General features: G+C 44.6%; 1 protein-coding gene across 1 annotated transcript; it reads left to right on the top strand.

Moving 5' to 3' along the window:
• On the top strand, positions 1–18,411 carry LOC119393597 (signal peptidase complex catalytic subunit SEC11A). The gene is made up of 6 exons (XM_037660706.2): positions 1–229; positions 907–1,016; positions 1,829–1,978; positions 5,742–5,861; positions 14,815–14,872; positions 17,982–18,411. Exons 1-6 carry the CDS (start codon positions 185–187, stop codon positions 18,030–18,032), a joined length of 534 nt encoding a protein of 177 aa, XP_037516634.1. The 5' UTR covers positions 1–184; the 3' UTR covers positions 18,033–18,411.
• The last annotated feature ends 413 nt before the right edge of the window (positions 18,412–18,824 follow it).

Genomic DNA, 18,824 nt, shown 5'->3' with positions numbered 1-18,824 from the left:
CTAGCGCGCAGACGCTTTTGTTTTTTCGTTTCGTTATCGCTGGGGGGCCCTTTCAACTGACGTGTACCGGTTAGGTGTATGTGGCGGCGGTAGCGCTCTGCGGTGCGACTTGGGCTGGAAGCGCACATACGGATTTTACTTTGTTTACCAGGGTCTTAGGGACCCGCGACATTGTTAGCCAAACATGCTCGGCATGCTAGATGACCTCAAACGCATGAATAAGCGTCAGGTAAGCAAACGCACTGCGTTACACTTTCATGCATGCACCCGATGTGCGCTTACTGCGCTGAATACTTGGATATCACCTGTGTAAATACAGTATACATGAACTTTCTGCTAGCTCGGCTGATATTCTAGAAGTGTATAGGATTTAGCATTCTATGCCTTTGTTTGCGATGGAAAGAAAGTATTTCCTTTGCATTGAGTTTCACCGAAGTTTCCCCGCCGACGGAAAAGCCGGGCTTTGCCAGATGTTTTGCGCAGCGAATGTCGGCAATTGCGCGGTCGTACACCCTATTTCAATAAAATTACGTGGCACTGTAGCATCCTGTGTGACCAGTACGTCCGTTCTGTTTATTAATGTATCGTTACTGTTTTTAAGTGCATATTTTAGTAGCGTGCATATACGAATGCACGAAATAGCCCGAAGGCTACATTCGGCCGCTGATACCTGGCATTCTCGTATTAAGTGCATTCGTGCCATTTGGACACGTGTACTTAGTGAAACCCAGCCATGCAGTTTCCACGTTTTTTAACAGACACGCGGCTTCTTGCGCTTCATCGGTGCTTTCGCTTGCCACGATCTCCCGCTCAATGCGGCCCACTTAGTTCTCATAACTGCGTCCACGTGCCAACCTGTTTGATTCGGTCACTGGTGTTGCCTGACGTTTTCCTTTTCGTCCGCAGCTTTTATACCAAGTTTTAAACTTTGGTATGATTGTGTCGTCGGCCCTGATGATATGGAAAGGTCTCATGGTCGTCACCGGCAGCGGCAGCCCTATCGTAGTAGTGCTCAGGTAAGCGTTAGTTTTGCAGGGGTCCATACTGAAATGCCATATCGACGGTAAATAAAAAAAGTATAAAAGTGTTGCACGCGTACCACTTGAGTGGAAAACATTACAGGAATTTTCAGGTAGAGAAGCAGAGCCCGCTGTTTGTGCATGAAGCCCTGAATCAGCGGCATAACATATGTGACCATATGTAGAAAGAAAAGCATGAACAGTGCACATATATTGTGACTGGCCCATCAATTTTACATACAGCATTGTAAGCACATTCTAGCCTACATTGCTTTAGTTCATAGTTCTGCTTCTAGCTTTCCTTGAAATATCATGTTATTGTTTGTACGTTATACATAAGTTGCCTTCTCCAGCGAACTACGTTGACGTCATCTCTAACATGTGAAATGCTGGCCACTGCACAGCCTTGCTGAGGCTTCTTTGATGAAGTTTTACGTCAGTAACGACAAAACTAAAAACATCAATTTGGTAGAATTTCTTCAGAATGTTTAAAAAGAGAGCTTATGAGGTATTCCACAAAAACATGAAACAATAAGTTACTGTATATCTCGGTTGATAAAATGTATGGCAAAAAGAAATGCAGCAATTGCAAGAAAAGGAAAAAAAAAAGGGCGGACAAAGTGTTCGCTGGTTTGAAGGTACTCCGATCACTCCAGAAGGTTTGTCCATTCATGGTCTAACTGTGAAATTAACGTCTAGCTAAAGCATTCTCATGATACGCACTTTGTAAAGCAAGGAAGGGATTTGAACATTGCATGCTTCACAAATTTTGGACCGTGCTTATATCATTATTTTGTCTTTATGGCCAGTGGGAGCATGGAGCCAGCATTCCACCGCGGAGACCTGCTCTTCCTGACAAACTACAAGGAAGACCCCATCCGCGTTGGCGACATCGTGGTCTTCAAAGTGGAGGGCCGCGACATCCCCATTGTTCACAGGGTGCTCAAGCTGCACGAAAAGTGAGCCTGACTGAAACTGTACGAGACAGTTGCTGAAGGAGTTAGTTGCATTTCAAGATTTGCAGTTCCCCCAATGCTCAAGTGCAGATTACAAGGACCGTGTTCTCGGACGATCACTTTTGGCGACAGTATCACTTTCTGCGATGCAGAATCTAGTGTGTCCAGTGGTTGAAGCGGGACCCGCTGTGCTGGTCTATTGCTTGCCTGCTGGTCTGAAGGTCTTGGGATCGAACCGCGGCTGTGGTGGCCGCATTTTCAGTGGAGGCAGAAATGCTAGAGGCCCGTGTATTTAGATTTAATTGCACATTAAAGAACCCCAGGTTGTAGATTTAATTGCACATTAAAGAACCCCAGGTTGTCAAAATTTCCAGAGCTCTCTACTACGCCGTTCCTCATAATCATATCGTGGTTTTAGAACGTAAAACCCCGAGAATCATTATTAATTAGTGATTGGAGCGGCATCTTGCCTGCCTCTTCTCCATCAACTGATCAGTGCACACTGAAAGCGATATCTTTCAAACTGATCATCAGGAATAGTTCATGGAAACTGGAGCAACTCTTGCTCGTTGACTCATGCTACACAGTTGCAGCATATGTATAGTAGTGGTTTCTTCTGTGAACCAACATGAAAGAATCTCTGAACTTAGTTCAAATTATCCAAATTTCACTTTAACAAAAGTGCACCAATTCTGAAAGAGCCAAATGAAGGCCTCCAAGCTATTCAGCTTACCGGACAAGGACCATGAAGGGTCCTTACAGAGCCTGTAATGCATTGCATATATCTGACACTAAGGAACGCATCTCTTGAAAGCTTAACCACAAAAGCTTGTGCATGTTTGCCACATAGGAGCAGTGTTATCAATAAGGAAAAGGGTGCTCCCAATTTGTCTCTATGGGTGTCTTCAACTTTTTACTGTTTCTTTCGAACTCGAAGCTGTCTGGGACTGACGTGATGCTGCTGATATCCTACCCACCTTTCTATATCATCCCGCCTTCAACACTTTTGTCAGTGCAACAGCACGGTTCTCCACAACCAGGTGGCATGACCGTCTTATCATGATGCTATTTCTTTTTTTATTTTGTCACGAATTTTTTCTTTTTTTGTAATATGAGGGAAATGGCAATATTCTTTATGCTGGCATTGTTCCACTAGCTGTTTTTTTCTTCAGCAAATTTTATAAGAGTCCCACAGTGAGTGGCTCTCAGGCCAGTGCCACCGAAAGGGAAAAGGATAGTTGCAACATAAGCGGGATGTGGCTTTATCAGTACCACTGGTGACAAATCATGAGTTCTGCCAAGAAAGTTTATGATCAGCTCAGTGCAAGCTTAGAACATTCCTTCCGACCAGCCAGGGCGATAGCATGATGCTTTGGAGAAATGCCAGCTGCCACTGGAAATTGCTGCCGCTTGCAATAGAGGTTAATGGTTCACAGCTGTCTGCCATCTGCAAAATAAAATGAAAATTGGAATTCATACCACTTAACGGAAGACGTTTTAATGCCAGTTCAAAGATATTTTTTCAATTTATGTGCAAGGTTCCCATATAACGGCCAAAACATCTTTACCTTGCTTTGTAGCTGGCTGTGTGTTCCCAGTTTCCTAACTTTTAAATCTGTTTGAGAGTCCCTCATAAACATAAGCATGCACAGGGTCCTGTATTTGGAGGGAACCATAGGCCTGATGCTCTCCCACCCCTGCCATTTTCTATCCCTCACTGCTGCTTTTGGCATCCCACACAAAATAAAACAAGGAACAAAAACCTCACTTGCACAAACTCCATGATTTATTTCCTTTGCAACACGGGTTTCAACTTGCATATTTTACCGCATTTGCAATGCTGTACTGGAACTACACAGCCAAGTGCTTTCTTAAGCTGGCATGTGCTATTCGTAAAAGCAGCACATCAATTTGTACACACGCATTGTGCATTGTGTTTCAACTCGCATATTTTACCGCATTTGCAACGCTCTACTGGAACTACACAGCCAAGTGCTTTCTTAAGCTGGCATGTGCTATTGGTAAAAGCAGCACATCAATTTGTACACACACATTGTGCTTGACTGCTGACCTGAAGGTTGCGGGATCGAATCCCGGCAGCAGTGGCCTGTGAGATTAGATTTAGGAGCAAACAACCCCAGGTAGTCAAAATCTCCTGAGCCCCCCACTTGGGCATCTTTCATAATGATATCATTGTTTTGGGACGTACAACCCCAACAATTATTAATTTGTGCACGTGCTCAACGTTCTCGGGGCTCTTGCTCATCATTTTGAATGAGATATACAGGGTGATCGAAAAATACTGTAACACGAATAAACGACCATAACTCTAATGGATGAACGAAATGAGGTGTGCTTTATTTTGTTCGTAAGGCCAGTCAATGCTATTAAAGAACTAAAATTTCTGTTCAGAAATCTCCACCTTGTGCTTTTATACAGGCTTGAATGTGCTTTTGGAAGTTCTTCAAAATGGACGTGATGTCTTCTGGAGTTGATTCCTCCCATGCTTTTTCCAGAACACGCTTAAGTGACTCAATTAACTTGTGCTTGAAAGAGCATGCCTTTTGCTCCAGGATCCCACAAACAGAAATGTCCATAAGAGTGAGATCGGGCGAATTTGACAACCAGATATCCTTCCCACAGAAGCCAGAAAGGTTCCACTCACACCACTCAAGAGTCATCTTCGCTTCATGGGCAGGGGCCCCGTCCTTCTGCGGCCACCAGTCAATGTTTTATGCATGTCCTTCAGCCCACAGAATGATGGCGCCATCCACGATCAGCTCGCGGTAGACCTTGGCATTGAGTTGTGACAAAAACAAGCTTGGTTCTTCCAAGTCCTGAAATTCTGGCCTTGACCATGATGCTTTTGGTGAAGCAGGCTTTTTCCACCCTCACAGTTTGCGAAGAACCCTTAGGCAAGGGTTCTCAGTTATTCTGTGAATTCTAAACCGGTTCAGCGGTGAAAATTTGCTCATCAAGGAAGAGAATCCAGTTGAAGGCTCTACCACGGCTCACCTGCTTCATCCAGCGGCATTTTTCTAGCCTGGAGGCCTTCGTTTCATCCGTGAGCATTTAGCCTTTCGCTGGTTTGTGCACCATGAGCTTCAGATCCTCTTTTATGAGTAACTGCGTTGTCGAGTTGCTAACTCTGTGTTCTCTGGCGAGTTTCCTGATGCTTCTCAGCAGATTTCTCCTGATCTTCTTTCTGACAGCCAATTTCAGCTCCCTGGTTCTTGCTGTTCGAGGCTTCCCACTTTGCTGCCAGTCCTTGATGCCCCCCTGTCTCCTGAAACCGTTTGATGATGCGACGAATGCAATTTCAGCATTTTTGCAATGTTCGGAATTGTCATCCCCTGCTTGTGATGTGCGACGATTGTGTGGCGCAGTTCTTCAGACACTATATTTTCTACAAAGCAGGGCACCAAGAAAAGAAAAATACGCAGTTCTATATATATAAAAAAAGAACAAGGAACGCAAATTCGATAAAGTTTGTGACAGATATTGCAAACAGTATAAAATACAATAAGATTGAAAATGTGCTACAGTATTTTTCGGTCACCCTGTAGTATGAACTTTAGGATAAAAAGTTAAAAGACCGAACTTGCCCGCACCCCCCACACCCCTTGACTTATTAGAGCTAGGCTTCTCTGGCCTCCCAGTGCATACACTTGTGCTTCAACTGCTCACAAGCTTGACATTGTCGCGCAGAACTAATTTTTCTAACGACTTATCGCATTCTTTTGGCTTTCGTTTGCCTTGCACATAGGGCCGATGGGTCGGTGAAGATTCTCACCAAGGGGGACAACAACTCGGTTGACGACCGAGGCTTATATGCTCCTGGCCAGATGTGGCTCGACAAAAAGGACATTGTCGGCCGGGCAAGGGGGTAAGTGATGGCTTCTCTGCAATACCAATTACATGTGCTAGCTGCAGTTAGCCCTTCTATTTTCAGGCTTTCTGTACTCTTCTTTGACTGTGTCAGTGAAAGGAAAGCATACAGTTGGTCTGTTAGCACTCATATACAGCAGACCCTTGTTAAAAAGAACCTAAAGGGACCGGGAAAATATGCTCCATTTAGCAGGAGTTCTAATTAATGAGAGATGAACAGGGGAGCAGAATTCAAGTATGCAACCAGTCATATTAAAAATGGATATTCTATTTAAGCAGCAATTCTGTTAAAAGAGTTTTCTGTTTACTGAGAGTCTACACTGTATAGGCGATGCGCAAAGCGCCGACGACGCCATCTGCCGCCACGGCTTGGAAGCGGCGTTGGTGGGTCCGGGCGAGAAGTGTTGCCGCGAGAGTGTACGCGAGTGCACGGGTGGATGTGTTTTCACCGTGATTTAACGACTCTGTCGGGCTTCAGCGACGTCGAAAAATAACTGCTGCGTTGTCGGCTGCTCAAACACACACAAAAAATCGCCAGGAACGCACTTCTACAGGTCTCCGGTGCTACTTCATGAGCGAGAGCAACGGCGGCGGTGGATTACGGCTGTACGACGTAGAAAGTAAGCAATCGCGCTTTGTTTACAGCAGTGTTAGAACGATTAGCGTGTTTTTATTTCACCATTTATGTCGCTACGTCTTCAGCGAACGCTACTACGTTTACACTTGGTCGCCTTGCCTGCATTGTAGACGGTACAGTGCACATGAGGTTGTAATTAGTGATAAGACGCGATGCCTAGGCTGTCTTGAAAAACGAATGGCGCGAAGCACAATGCCAGAGAATGTGGGGCAGGTGACGGCTCCTTTACAAAAGCGCCGTGGAATCACACGTGTGCTGCACGAAATCGGCTGCCTTCTACCTTTTGATGGCACTGGAATGCGATCATCGGTGCAGAATGTTCGCTGTGCGCTGCTGCACCGATGATGACAAGTTTATCGTTTATTTTTTCACAAGTTTATTGTGCTGGTTTCAAAGTTTTACCAACGATGACCCTTCGTGTCGCCGCACCTCTGAACTCTATACGCCGGTGCGACAGCGCTCCCTCAAAATCTACTATATAAACACATGGCATGTAAACGAAGCTACTGTGTCGAGAAAAAACGTTGGTTCACGTGTCAACGCACGCAGGCATTAGTGATCGGGACATTATAAAGAAAGTGGTGTACTAACGATGAGCTCTACTTCGTAGGGAAGCTTGTTGACGCTTGTCTGTGGCAAACACATGGCGCGTATGGTGACATTGTCGTCCCACACAGCTGTGACATCGGACCCATGTCCACTACTATAAAGTACCGCTCCTTTGCGCACACTAACGCCGTAAAAGTAATTATTTGGGACGCGCACAAGCGGCACATCGCACGCGCCCAAATGAGGCATCTCCTACGCGACCCACCACCGGTTCCAACGACCGCCGCTACGCGGCTTTCAGTGGCACCCCTATAGGCGCTGCGCATCGCAGATACAGGGTGCCCCTGCTTGTCTAGCCAGAGTATAAAAATATGCCAATGCACTCTATGACAGTGCGACCAAATGCATGTTGCTGACTATTGCGTGGAGTAAGTCGCACTATCTTTTGTGTTCTGTTCAAGTGCCTAATTAGGCAAGTTTAACTAACTTTTGAAGCAACGAAGCTGGACAAAAAATTCCAGTGAGGAAGTTTTAGATTGGTGTGCAAAACATCCGATTAGACAGTTTTTAACTTTCTATTTATTATGTATTAGTGTTTTTCTGCTTACTACACATGCCCACAAAATACAAAAAAATTCCACGTGACATGCATGCCTATGTGCGCCGTGGTTCCAGTGCCCCTTGTGTGCTGCAAGTGACCAAGAAACACTACCAGTGAAGCCCGAACGACAATTAGCTGTGCGTGGAGAATAGGTCTTCAAGGTTACTTATATTACCGCATGACATAAATTGTTTATGAATGGCCTATTTATAGCATGTTGGTTCACTGGTAGTACTAATTCTGAAAAACTGTGTTCAGTCATCTATTTTCTCTTGACGCTTGAATTCTGTCCCTTTTACATACAGTGCAAACCATTGTTAAAGGGAACGTGTGAGTGTGGGGGCTGAAATGCATTCTGGTATCTGGCAAGTCTGGAGCAAATGACTCGCGGTAGGTGGCACCGGTCACCCTATGTGTGATTGCACAGTTGATGCTGCTGCTAGTTGCATTTGTGGCTCTTTCATCCACGAAGTGGGAAATGCACATTTGTGTAGTGTTCCCTTCAGATGTGCCTTATACTGTGCATATTGCCTGCTACATTGCACACACGCACACACACACACCCGAAGGGTCTCTAATAACTTATTTGTTAAGATATGCAGTCTTTGAGTCTGGATATATCAACTTATTTCATACACGAAACAGTTGTAACATTCCCTTCAGAATTGTGGCCATTGCACTTAGCCACAGTACTGCAACTGTACTGCTTCTGGCCTGTTATTGCTTGTCTCATCAAAGAGTTTGACGCTGATTGAACGGCACCGTGGAGCAATCATGGAGCAGCCTTAAACAGCTGTGGAAGAAAAGTGCATGTCTCAAGATATGGATAGCTCGGGCAGCAAGGATTTCATTTGCACTCCATAATGACAGATTGACCTGCCGCGGTGGTCTAGTGGTTATGGTGCTTGACTGCTGACCCGAAGGTCGCGTGATTGAATCCCGGCTGTGGCGGTCGCGTTTAGAAGAGGCGAAATGCTAGGGGACCATTTGCTTGGATTTAGGTGCATGTTAAATAATCCCAAGTGGTCGAAATTTCCAGAGCCCTCCGCTACGGCAGCTCTCATAATCACGTCATGAAGGGTGTCTATAATTAATAATTAGGATACCGGTACCATCATATAGGGTACCAATATCATGTTTTTGGTACTTAAAACTCCAGATATTATTATTACATTATAATGACAAATTTGCTTTAGAAAGTTTCACCCCAACACAGCTGTATAATGCGGTGACGACCAATGGCAGGGAAAACAAACCTACATGCAGTGAAGCATATTACTTTTTGCCATTCATTATCCAAATGAGAGTTGTCACGCTGCTCAAAGAATCTTTTGCAACTGTGACAGCGCGACGGGCCGTGGGAACAACACAAATTCAATCCTGTGCTCTTTTCCTGGGTTTTCGGGGGCCCTCCTTGCTTGTCATGATGCCAACTACAGGGTGCTGTGTAGGACGTCACAAGATGTGAACATTGTTGATTGGTCGACTTCAGAGTTCCAGTTTGCTGATTGCCCGGTGCCACCGTTGTCGTTAGGCCTTTCTCTTCTCTCCATGTTGCTTTTAAACTTTAGCTGGCGGGGCTTGAAATGGATTGCTGATGTTTACAAGCCACTGTTGTTGCTACTTTACCCTCTCCTCTCAGTGATTTCATATCGAGAAAATACACTCGTGTTTGCAGCACTATCGATTGCATTAAGAGCATGGCTGGGCCAGTTCACTATGTCTCACCGTGTTGCTAGATGTGTGACAATGGGCATCGCTTTTCTTAGAGTGACTGACAACTGGCTAGAATATGTGATTAGATCCTGCTGGAAATGGAAAGACTGTGAACTATAGTGACAGAATTGAGCATTCTTTTCTCGATTTGGAAAGGATTTGTATTTTTAAATTGTGTTTGAAAGTCACAAAAACTGGTATGTTGTGCTGACCGGTGGACATGCCTTGACACTGTGCAAAGGAGTCGTTCGGATGGCTTGTACGTAGCCTGCTGTTTAGGTGCGTCATAATTCAGGATTAAATTACAATCTGTATCTGCATATTGTTATGCATCCTCGCTTTATTCTATGCTTATTATGAGGTAAAGCGAGTTTACACTGAGATGTGGAGCTGCCTTCGGGGCAACTCATGGAGCCAGAAACTCGTGTTGAACCGTGTCGCATGCTTGGCATACTGCTGCGCGGGAACACAAACTGCCACAACACAAGTTTGATTGATAGCGTCTCACTTGTTTGCTGGCATATAATCGTGATCACATGCACCTGCCACTGCTTGCAGCCTGTGGTGCGTGTGTGACTTCCATCAGCTCAGCAGATTAAAAAATTCTGATAGAAGATGTCTCACGGTGTTTTTCGTGTTATCATTTCATGATTAGACATGCTGACTGGTAAGCTTCCTACTGCATTAAAGAAAGCAGGTACCATAAAAATTGGCTGTCAGTCCCTTTAAAATGTACAATAGATACATCTAGTGGGTATTATTTTGCCCTGAATAGGAGCTGTAAGGAACAGTAGTGCTGGCAACAGTGGTGAGGAGGTACTGGAGCCAACAGGCCAGGCAACGAGCTCATATGGTTGTCGGTCGCTTGGCTGTGAGGGTTGGTGCACTGACTGCAAATGCATGTCTGGAGCACAGGTCATTCTGGTAAGGCAGCAACAGCAGGTTGCGCAAAGTGCGAAGTCATTACTTCTGGAAGTGGATGGTGTTTTGTCACAAAGCAGAAGCGCTAATGTCATGCTGTAGGTGACTTGCCGTCCATGTACCATTTAGAGGATACACAGTCAAGAAAAGAGACTGGTGGATGTGGAGAAGCAGTGGAAAATTAGAATCTCGAGTGGTGGCTGCAGTGTCGATTGCCAAACTCGTGTTAGTCTCCTATTGCTGCATCATTAAAAAAATTTTAAAAATAATTACGCGGCCTCTTTGTCATCGAAGGTGTATACAGAGCTGCTGCTACATATGACAAATTATCCACCTTTGGGTGGTTCAGGGGCCATTTAAGTTAAAGGCTCTGGATTATGTGGCAAATTATGGGAATCATGCTGTTGGAAGCCACTTTTATGTTGAGTATGTTTGCATGTGCTACCAGCTGAAGCAGCACAAGAAGTTGCTTGCTGAGAATCAGACGCACCTCGCTTCTAGGCAGCCATAGACCAGAAAGATTTTTTCCCAGTAGGGCTTAGCATCTCTGCATTAGTGCAAGCTAAGTTATGTACTGTTTTTTTTCTTGCTTTTTCTATTTATGCTCTTTCGAAAGAGTTTCCATAAAACTTACGCCACATATATCTACACCTCAACATTGCTTTTGTTGTTAAAGGGCCCCTCACCAGGTTTGACAATTTTGAGCTAACGAGCGCATTGCATACACTGGTCGTTCAAGATCACGTCTGCCAAAATTTGCAACGCTACGCGCCGCGGAAATGGGTCAAATTTCAAGCTGAACGCCGCTTGCCCTTCCTCTCGCGGGCGTGCGCCCAGAGACTGAGGGGATTACGTACATGAGAAAATGGCCCTACATAGATGACTGTGCTCTGACGTCGCCAACAGTAGCATGTGGCACTGCGATAATTATTTGACACGACATGTGTAGTTTGTGTAGTTTGTTGCTTTAATAGATTAATAAAGCTTGAGAGAAATAATGAGACAGACAAAGGGAATGTGTGCGTCTGTTTCATTTTTTTTTCGTGAATTGCAGCGAGATATGGGGCTAATGTGCCTCCGTTTCCCATGCGTTCGTGTCCTTGTGGTTAGCGCATCGAGCAGACGCCAGCCCTGGAATTGAAAGTAATGTTCTGGCGCGTTCGAGCATTCATTATGCTCATTTATTCTACCGCGTCCAAGTAAACGTTAATGCGGCACTGGCTCATGATACCGCCACTCTCGTGTCCGTACAAATGTCGCAACTTTCATGCCCGTCCCGCAGAAACAGGCAGTACACCACAGAGAACGCCGACACAACGCCCACAGCCGCTTCATAAAAAAAAAGGTAGCAGCCGTGCAACGCTGCTCGCATGCTCGGGCTGGCTCGGGCACGTCATGCGCACGTGACCATGCATGTGCATGACGTGTTCATGCGTATGTGTCAAGTGAAGAGGGCAGGGAAGAGATTTGGCTTGCGAAGGCTACACGGGGCGAGTGGCAAGGGTTTGAAACTCGCCTCCTCGCATCATGCTTTCGCGCCGCTACAAATTATTGTTTTTCTCAGCTCGTAATGAACAGATTTGAAAAATTCTTGCGGCGTACTGTTCTTCATTCGGCACACAACAACTTCCAGTGTCTAACTAAAATTTGCTATGTGGCCTGGTGAGGGGCCCTTTAAGGAAGAAAAGCAAGTTAGGGAAGTATAAATACAGCACATTGAAATCCATGGCCTCACACTGTTGTATCCGTAACAACACTTTGACATGAAATTGAATAAGTAAATATCTGGCCTTCATTTTCTCATTAAAAACCTTTTCTATTTTTCTTGCAAAATTGTAGGAATCTGGTTTTAGGAATAGTATTACCAGCTGAAGTTATTTCGTTGTTGTGCTTTTGTGCACATTTAGTGGCTCTAGCTATTTATGTGAAGCTGCCAGCCTGTCCTACAGACGGCCTTTAGCAGAATGAGAACTTGCGAATGTCATCATCTGATATATGTCATTTCACAGTGAGGCTGATTGCAAGCTCGTTTTGCACAGCTGCGAAATGACAGCAGCTGTAAGGGGAGCTTCTGCCTCTTACCATCGCTTTTAAACAACAGATGCCATAGCTATACATTCCGTTGGAGAGATCAGGGGTGCTGTTACAGTTAGACATTGCAAATTCCGTTGAGAGTCTGACTGCTACCAGCTACGACAGCGATGGGACGTAGCTGAGGTTTGCCATGTTTGTTTTAACTGCTTGATAGTTGCCAGTCCACACTGACGCCTATACCTACAACTACTGCACTTCATATTCCAGAAGTGCAAGCATATAATAATTTGAAAGTTGCACACCCGGGCTCACCTTGTAAGAGCCAATAGGCATTTATGTCATAAATTGCGTCAAGCAAGATTAAGGCAACATTTTGTTGCCTTTCCATCAACCAGTCATTGTGGCATAGTGTAACATGCCCATTTATGTTCCATGTTTTTCATAATGTGCCACGGAGGACTGATTATAACAATAAGCGGTTCCTTGAAATTCATAAGGGCAACTGGAGTCACATGTTCACTAACACTGAACATATGACTCAAGTTTTACTTTTGAATTTCAAGGAACAATAAGGCTGCTATTATTTAACTCTCTTCTGTTTTGTTTTTATTCTGAATTCGCCATTAGCCCTCCATGATTTGTTGAATTGGTAGAAAATTTTATCGCTGCTCCCATTTTGCCCGTCAATCAAGCAACGACCCAAGACCACAAAAGCTTGACGTCAGCGTGATGGGCACACAGAAATTACGCCAAAATTATGCTCAGAAACTTTGAAAACGAGTTGAATAGCTGGTGATTGCTCCTTTTTTGAAACAGCATAGAAAAGGGTGGCACATTTCATTCCTAAAGAAAAAAAGCGCGACAGCTGTTATGCAGCCACACAAAATATAATTATGCACAAATAAATTCACTTTCACTGCCAGCTACGGGTACGCAGTGCCAGAACGAGTGACATCCTCAGGTGGCCACCTTATATTCCTTTCATTGTGGAACACTCGAGCTATTCTGAAAACGCTTGCTTTGTTTGTTATGCGATGTGGTGTTTCTGCACTTTGTGCTTGGGCACCCCTGGTCAATCGCTGTTGTTGACATCCACCCCTGCTTAGCAGTAGTTGAGCTGTGGCCTTTTTCAAAAAATCTTCACTGGGAGCATGGGAACACATTTGCAGATTATTTTAGATTAAGTTTAACTGTTTCCGGCACAGTGGTCACCTACGGTGACCACCCTTTCAACATTTTTTAGCAGTGACATCTAGAGGTTGAGCGAGTGAATACTTGTTTGCTTTGCCCTTTTAGTCGTTTATGAAGATGATCCAGATGGCGCTAGTTACCAGGGCACTTTTTTCCCTGCAAGAAAAAAATTTTGCAACAAGCATGCCGTTTCCCGCGCTGTACCCTGAAAGATTATACGGGCGCAGAGGTACGTGAGGTTGCACGCGAACTTTTTTTGGTGTAACCCGCGGCGGAAGAGTATTTCTTGCTGGTTGTGCAAGTAAAATGCGCTTCGGATCAGTTTCATTCTTTACAGTGACTTGATTCAGGGTGGTTACCTACGCTGACCACCGTGCATGAAAGGGCTACGGGAGGGAGGAAGGGTGATGAAATGGAAGTATGAGGTGGATTGGAAATCACGCAAGTGGTGGCACCAGATATTTTTTTTAACTTCTTGACTGCAGTGTTGTCAACGCATGCATAATTTTTTGAGAACATGCTGGTTCCGAAAAGATGACCTTGAAGATTTTAGAAGAAATTTAGCCCGACAGATGACTATCGAAGCTCTTATAGATCGTACAGATAAACGTAAGTCATCTGTTGGCGCAGGGGCCAAACGAAAGAAATTCAAATCCTTTGTGGACTTTGCCATTCGTACAGCAGCGTCCAACCATCAGCCAACAAGGTGTTCGCCAAGAAAGTGTGCGAACTGTAGCAGAAAGGCACACCCATCTCGAACAGTTTGGATGTGTCAAACATGCAACGTGCAACACTGCCTTTAGAAAGGAAAAAACTGTTTTTCGTAATTCCACAAGAAATGACTTCCTTTGTGCAAAGCGCAAAGTATGCTGCTACACTTAAAACGACCAGTTGTTGCATATTTGTGGAGCACAGACCCTTCCGGCACGGTGGTCATCAGCGGTGACCACCTCCCGGGAACACTGTTACTATTCGTAATTTTTTTTCGTGCGTTCAATGTGTTATTTGTGACCTTTTATCATAATTTTTGCAGTAAAATTCAAAATTTAAAGCAAAGCCAACTTCTGTGCTTGAAAGAGTTAAAGGAGTGTTAATGTTTCCAAGTTTGAGTGTATCATGGCTGGCATAGACAGCAAAAATTCGAAGAAAAAGGCTTATCTTTTTCTCTCATAAGTTCTAAAACAGTAAGGTGAAGGTGATGTTGAGCATGTCGTGATGAGTGTGTGCACAGTTTGCACATGTGCAAACGTTTCAGATTTATTGATAGTGAGCTTCACCGTTGTCGCTTATTTTTTGTTACAGGTTCGTCCCATACGTTGGTATTGTTACGATATTAATGAACGACTATCCAAAGTTTAAGGTAAGTAGTGGGCAGCATTGTTGCCCGTCCGTTCTATTTTGCTGGGTTGTTTCCTTCAAGTTTATCCTGAAAGTAAATTTATGCATACGCCTGTGAATTACATCACTTCTTAGTGGGTGTCACCCGCCACGATGGTCTAATGGTCATGGTGCTTGACTGCTGGCCTGCAGGTCGCGGGATCGAATCCTGGCCGCGGTGGCCACATTTTCGATGGGGGCGAAAATGCTTGAGGCTCGTGTGCTTAGGTTTAGGTGCACGTTAAGAACCCCTGGTGGTCGAAATTTTCGTAGCCCTCTACTACGGCACCTCTCAGAATCATATTGTGGTTTTGAGACTTAATCCCGGCCGCGGCGGCTGCATTTTCGATGGAGGCGAAAATGTCTGAGGCCCGTGTACTTAGATTTAGGTGCACGTTAAAGAACCCCAGGTGGTCGAAATTTCCGGAGCCCTCCACTACGGCGTCTCTCATAATCATATCGTGGTTTTGGGACGTTAAACCCCAGATATTATTATTATTATTATTATGGTTTTGAGACTTAAAACCCCACAAATTACTATTATCTAAGTGTGTGTCATTTTCTAAAGGAAAATTAGTGCAAAGCTAGGAAAAAAAGGTTACACCATCTCCCGTTAAAGGGGACCATGAGGCGATGCGAAGCCGGAGCACTTGCACGATTGCGTTCCGTTGGTGTTCGTTGGGCATGCTACCGACCTTGCGTCGTGGAACGCGAAGAGGAACACTACGCGCCTCGTGTCTTCCCTCTAGCCTGGCCGTTAATCCTCACAGGGCGAACGGGGAACGCGATCGACAGGCGCGCGAGAGGGGGGCAGCATAGCATAGGAGAGGAGAGAGAGGGGGAGGGGAAGTGCATGCGCTGGCGCTCATCGCGTCATTGTGCAGGAGAGAATTTCGGCGTGTCGAGCCCGCATTTTAGAGGAGTCAACCGAAGCAAGCACTGGACTGAACGCGCACAGCGCTCTACCACTTGAAGGAGACTAGGCTATAGGAGGAGAGTAGCGCATGCACCGCGAGAGCAGAAGCGAGAACGCAGGAGATGCGCTAGCAGGTGCTGGGAGAGAAGTGGAGAGAGTGATGCACAGCTGTTGGAGAGAGGGAAGGAGGAGAGTTGCGCATTTGTAGTGTGAGTACGGACGCCATGGCCAATGCTGTGGGACATAACCCCGAGCAAGAGATGCTTCGCATCTAAAAAAAATGGCGTAACCTGTGCAACCAGCCTGCAATTGCTGTGATGCCTTCGTGATTCTGTCGCGATCAAAATGAATCTAAACGTGCTTCCAAAGTTGAAATGTAAGATTTCAGCCTTTAACAGCTCTCTTCATCAAGATTGAGCCTATGTTGATCCCCTTTAGTGTAGAATGTTCGGGCAACTGCTGCCAATGAATCTAAATTGAGATTTAGACATCAGATGAAAAAATTGTGCTCAGTTTCAGTCATTTTAGCTCAGTGACTCTTCATTCAGTGCTCATATAAAAAGAGCGACGTAGATAAAATGTTTGTCGAGGTATTAGTGGTATTTGTACATTTGGCATCGGTGTTTATGAACATCGTTTAAATGAATTCATAAGAGCACAAATGTTCCTCTTAACGTGCGCTTATCAAACAAGCGCATAACGTACAGTATGATGCACAAGAGCCTGCTGTGTGTTATCATATGCCGCAGCAGATGTCTACAGTCCCCGTTACTTCAATATTGAAGGGGCCTGGTCGCTCATGCGTGCATCTTAAAGTGATGTGATACTGCTGAGATGTGAAAAACCTGCGTTTCCTAAAGTTCTGACAGGATTTGACACCAGCACTTCGCGTTTGCATTCAATTTTGTATTGAATGATGAGTGCTTTCCATACCTGCCGATGAAAATAAATGTGCCGATTGGCTTTTGGGGTTGGTGTCGGCACTTATGTCTAAATTGTGTGCTCTCGGGTGGTATTTAAAGGAACACTAAAGGGAAACAACAATTTACGCTGCTAGAATAATACTTCTGAACATCTAAAATGCCTATATATTGGCAACAGCACTTTAGAAATTGGGATATTTAAGTAAATGTGGGACATGAAATATAATTGCAGTGAGACTTTTTAGTGCTAGCCTGCGGCATAGCTCATCTTTAGTATGACTCTGTCACTAGTACTCAGCCACTCATAACGAGAAAAAATCATTGCAGCACATTGTAAGATGGCGTCAAGTGCTAGCTAGCTATGCATTTCTATTAGGGTTTTTGAAGAAAATATCATTTTGAAGTTAGCCTTGGCAGTGCAGAAACTTGCATCCCAATGGTAATTTCTACGAGGTAATAGCCACCAATCCTAGTGGTTATGCTTGTGGCTACTTTGAGTACCAAGTTCAATCGTGTAAGCTGGAAATGCATCGTGGCCTCCATTAGAACTTGCTGTTGGGCTAGTTGATAATATGTCATCTCGAAAATTAGGTGCAACTTGGCACTCCCTCATTCACACACACATACTCACGACCACGAGTGAATGAGGGAGCGCCAAGTTGTGCCTAATTTTCAAAGTGGCCTTTGTTTGACACAAGATCTCTTGACAATGTTGATGTGCATGGTCAAAAAGTTTTGTTGTCCAAAACACTCCCGTTTCACAAGTTTTCTTAATGTGTACTGTTTCACTGGCTTAACTCGATCACAAAACTCGCTGTAGTGGCAAGTAAGGAAAAGTGCTGCATCTATGTGTTGTTGGCTTGCTATTGTTTTCTGGCTGCGCTTTTACATTTTAGGTGCACTGTAGGCAAAAAGAAATGTGTGCAGCACTGCCTGTTTGGTTGTAAAGAGCAGTGGTTTGCATTGTGTTAAAGGCATGCATGGTGTGTGTTTTGTGCAGTCGCCACTTTGGTTTACTTGCAACCATAAATTTTGTGCTACATAGGGAGCTTTAGATATAACACACCAAAGTGTCTTTGCATACTAAAAGCCACATCTACTTGTAGTCTTTTGTATACCTTTTTGCTTTCTTCTGTACGCCTAGTGTGTTGCATTCCTTAATTTTTGTGTGCACAGAACTTAGAACTCCCGAATGCCTTTTTCTAGTATATCTTGTGGTGGTCAGTAAAATCTCTCCTTTGTTTTCGTTGCAGTTCCTTGTGCTAGGATGTCTCGGGTTATTTGTGTTGGTTCATCGGGAATAGGACTGGCTGCTTAGCGAAGCTCACTGCCTCGCCAACATCAAGTGTTGTGGAACTGCGAAAGTCTACAGCAAGGGACTTTCTTCATCCTTGCTGAATGCCCACATGCTGGTTTAGTGGCTGTGTGCTTTGCATTTTGTTTCGTTTTCATTCTGTCCAAGATGGAGAAGAAAAAATGTTTTGCCAAGGTGTTCACACTGCGGGCACCTCTTTATTTGCGTGTTGTACAACCCAAAATTAGGCCAAGTTCATTATTGGAACAAAAACAAAGCAGAAGACGTACCATACTTATCTATGTTATAAATATATGTCATCACATCGCATCTTTGTGTGGGTGGTTGGAGCACATGGAACTGAATTAAAAGTAATTGTGTTTTTTCTTTTTGCTTTGTCTGAGAACTTCATTTTTTGCTTTGTTAGTTTTGATATTGTGTGCTATGAGTACTGTGTTGTGTGGACTGCCTATTATGTGCACGGTTTGAAGCAGTGAAAAAGTTAGGAGCCCTTCCACTACTGTGAAAAGATGGAAAACTGTGGCTGCACATTCTGCAGCCACAGCCACTGGCACGCAGCCCACCGTCGTGGAGGAAATAAATGCTTCCTCCATTGGGTATAAAAGGGCGGGCCCACTTTTTTTATGTTGCCTGTCAATTGAGAAGTTCACAGTATGCATGTATAATCACTGCGTGATGCCGTTTGACATTAGGTAGTGCTACAGGTGACCTCAAAAGCGTTGGCACTAAATGGAGGATGAGGTCATGTTGGTTGTCAACGCAATGTAGGTAAAAATAGTCT

This window comes from Rhipicephalus sanguineus, chromosome 5 (assembly GCF_013339695.2).
Source record: "Rhipicephalus sanguineus isolate Rsan-2018 chromosome 5, BIME_Rsan_1.4, whole genome shotgun sequence".
NCBI classification, from domain to species: Eukaryota; Metazoa; Arthropoda; class Arachnida; order Ixodida; family Ixodidae; genus Rhipicephalus; species Rhipicephalus sanguineus.
This window is presented reverse-complemented; position numbering and strand designations above follow the sequence as displayed.

Excerpts from the sequence above, each read along its gene's own strand:
- LOC119393597 (XM_037660706.2), top strand. The coding sequence starts at position 185 with ATGCTCGGCATGCTAGATGACCTCAAACGCATGAATAAGCGTCAG. Across the intron at positions 1,017-1,828 it reads CCTATCGTAGTAGTGCTCAG|TGGGAGCATGGAGCCAGCAT; the intron begins GTAAGCGTTAGT and ends CTTTATGGCCAG. Across the intron at positions 5,862-14,814 it reads ATTGTCGGCCGGGCAAGGGG|GTTCGTCCCATACGTTGGTA; the intron begins GTAAGTGATGGC and ends TTTTTGTTACAG.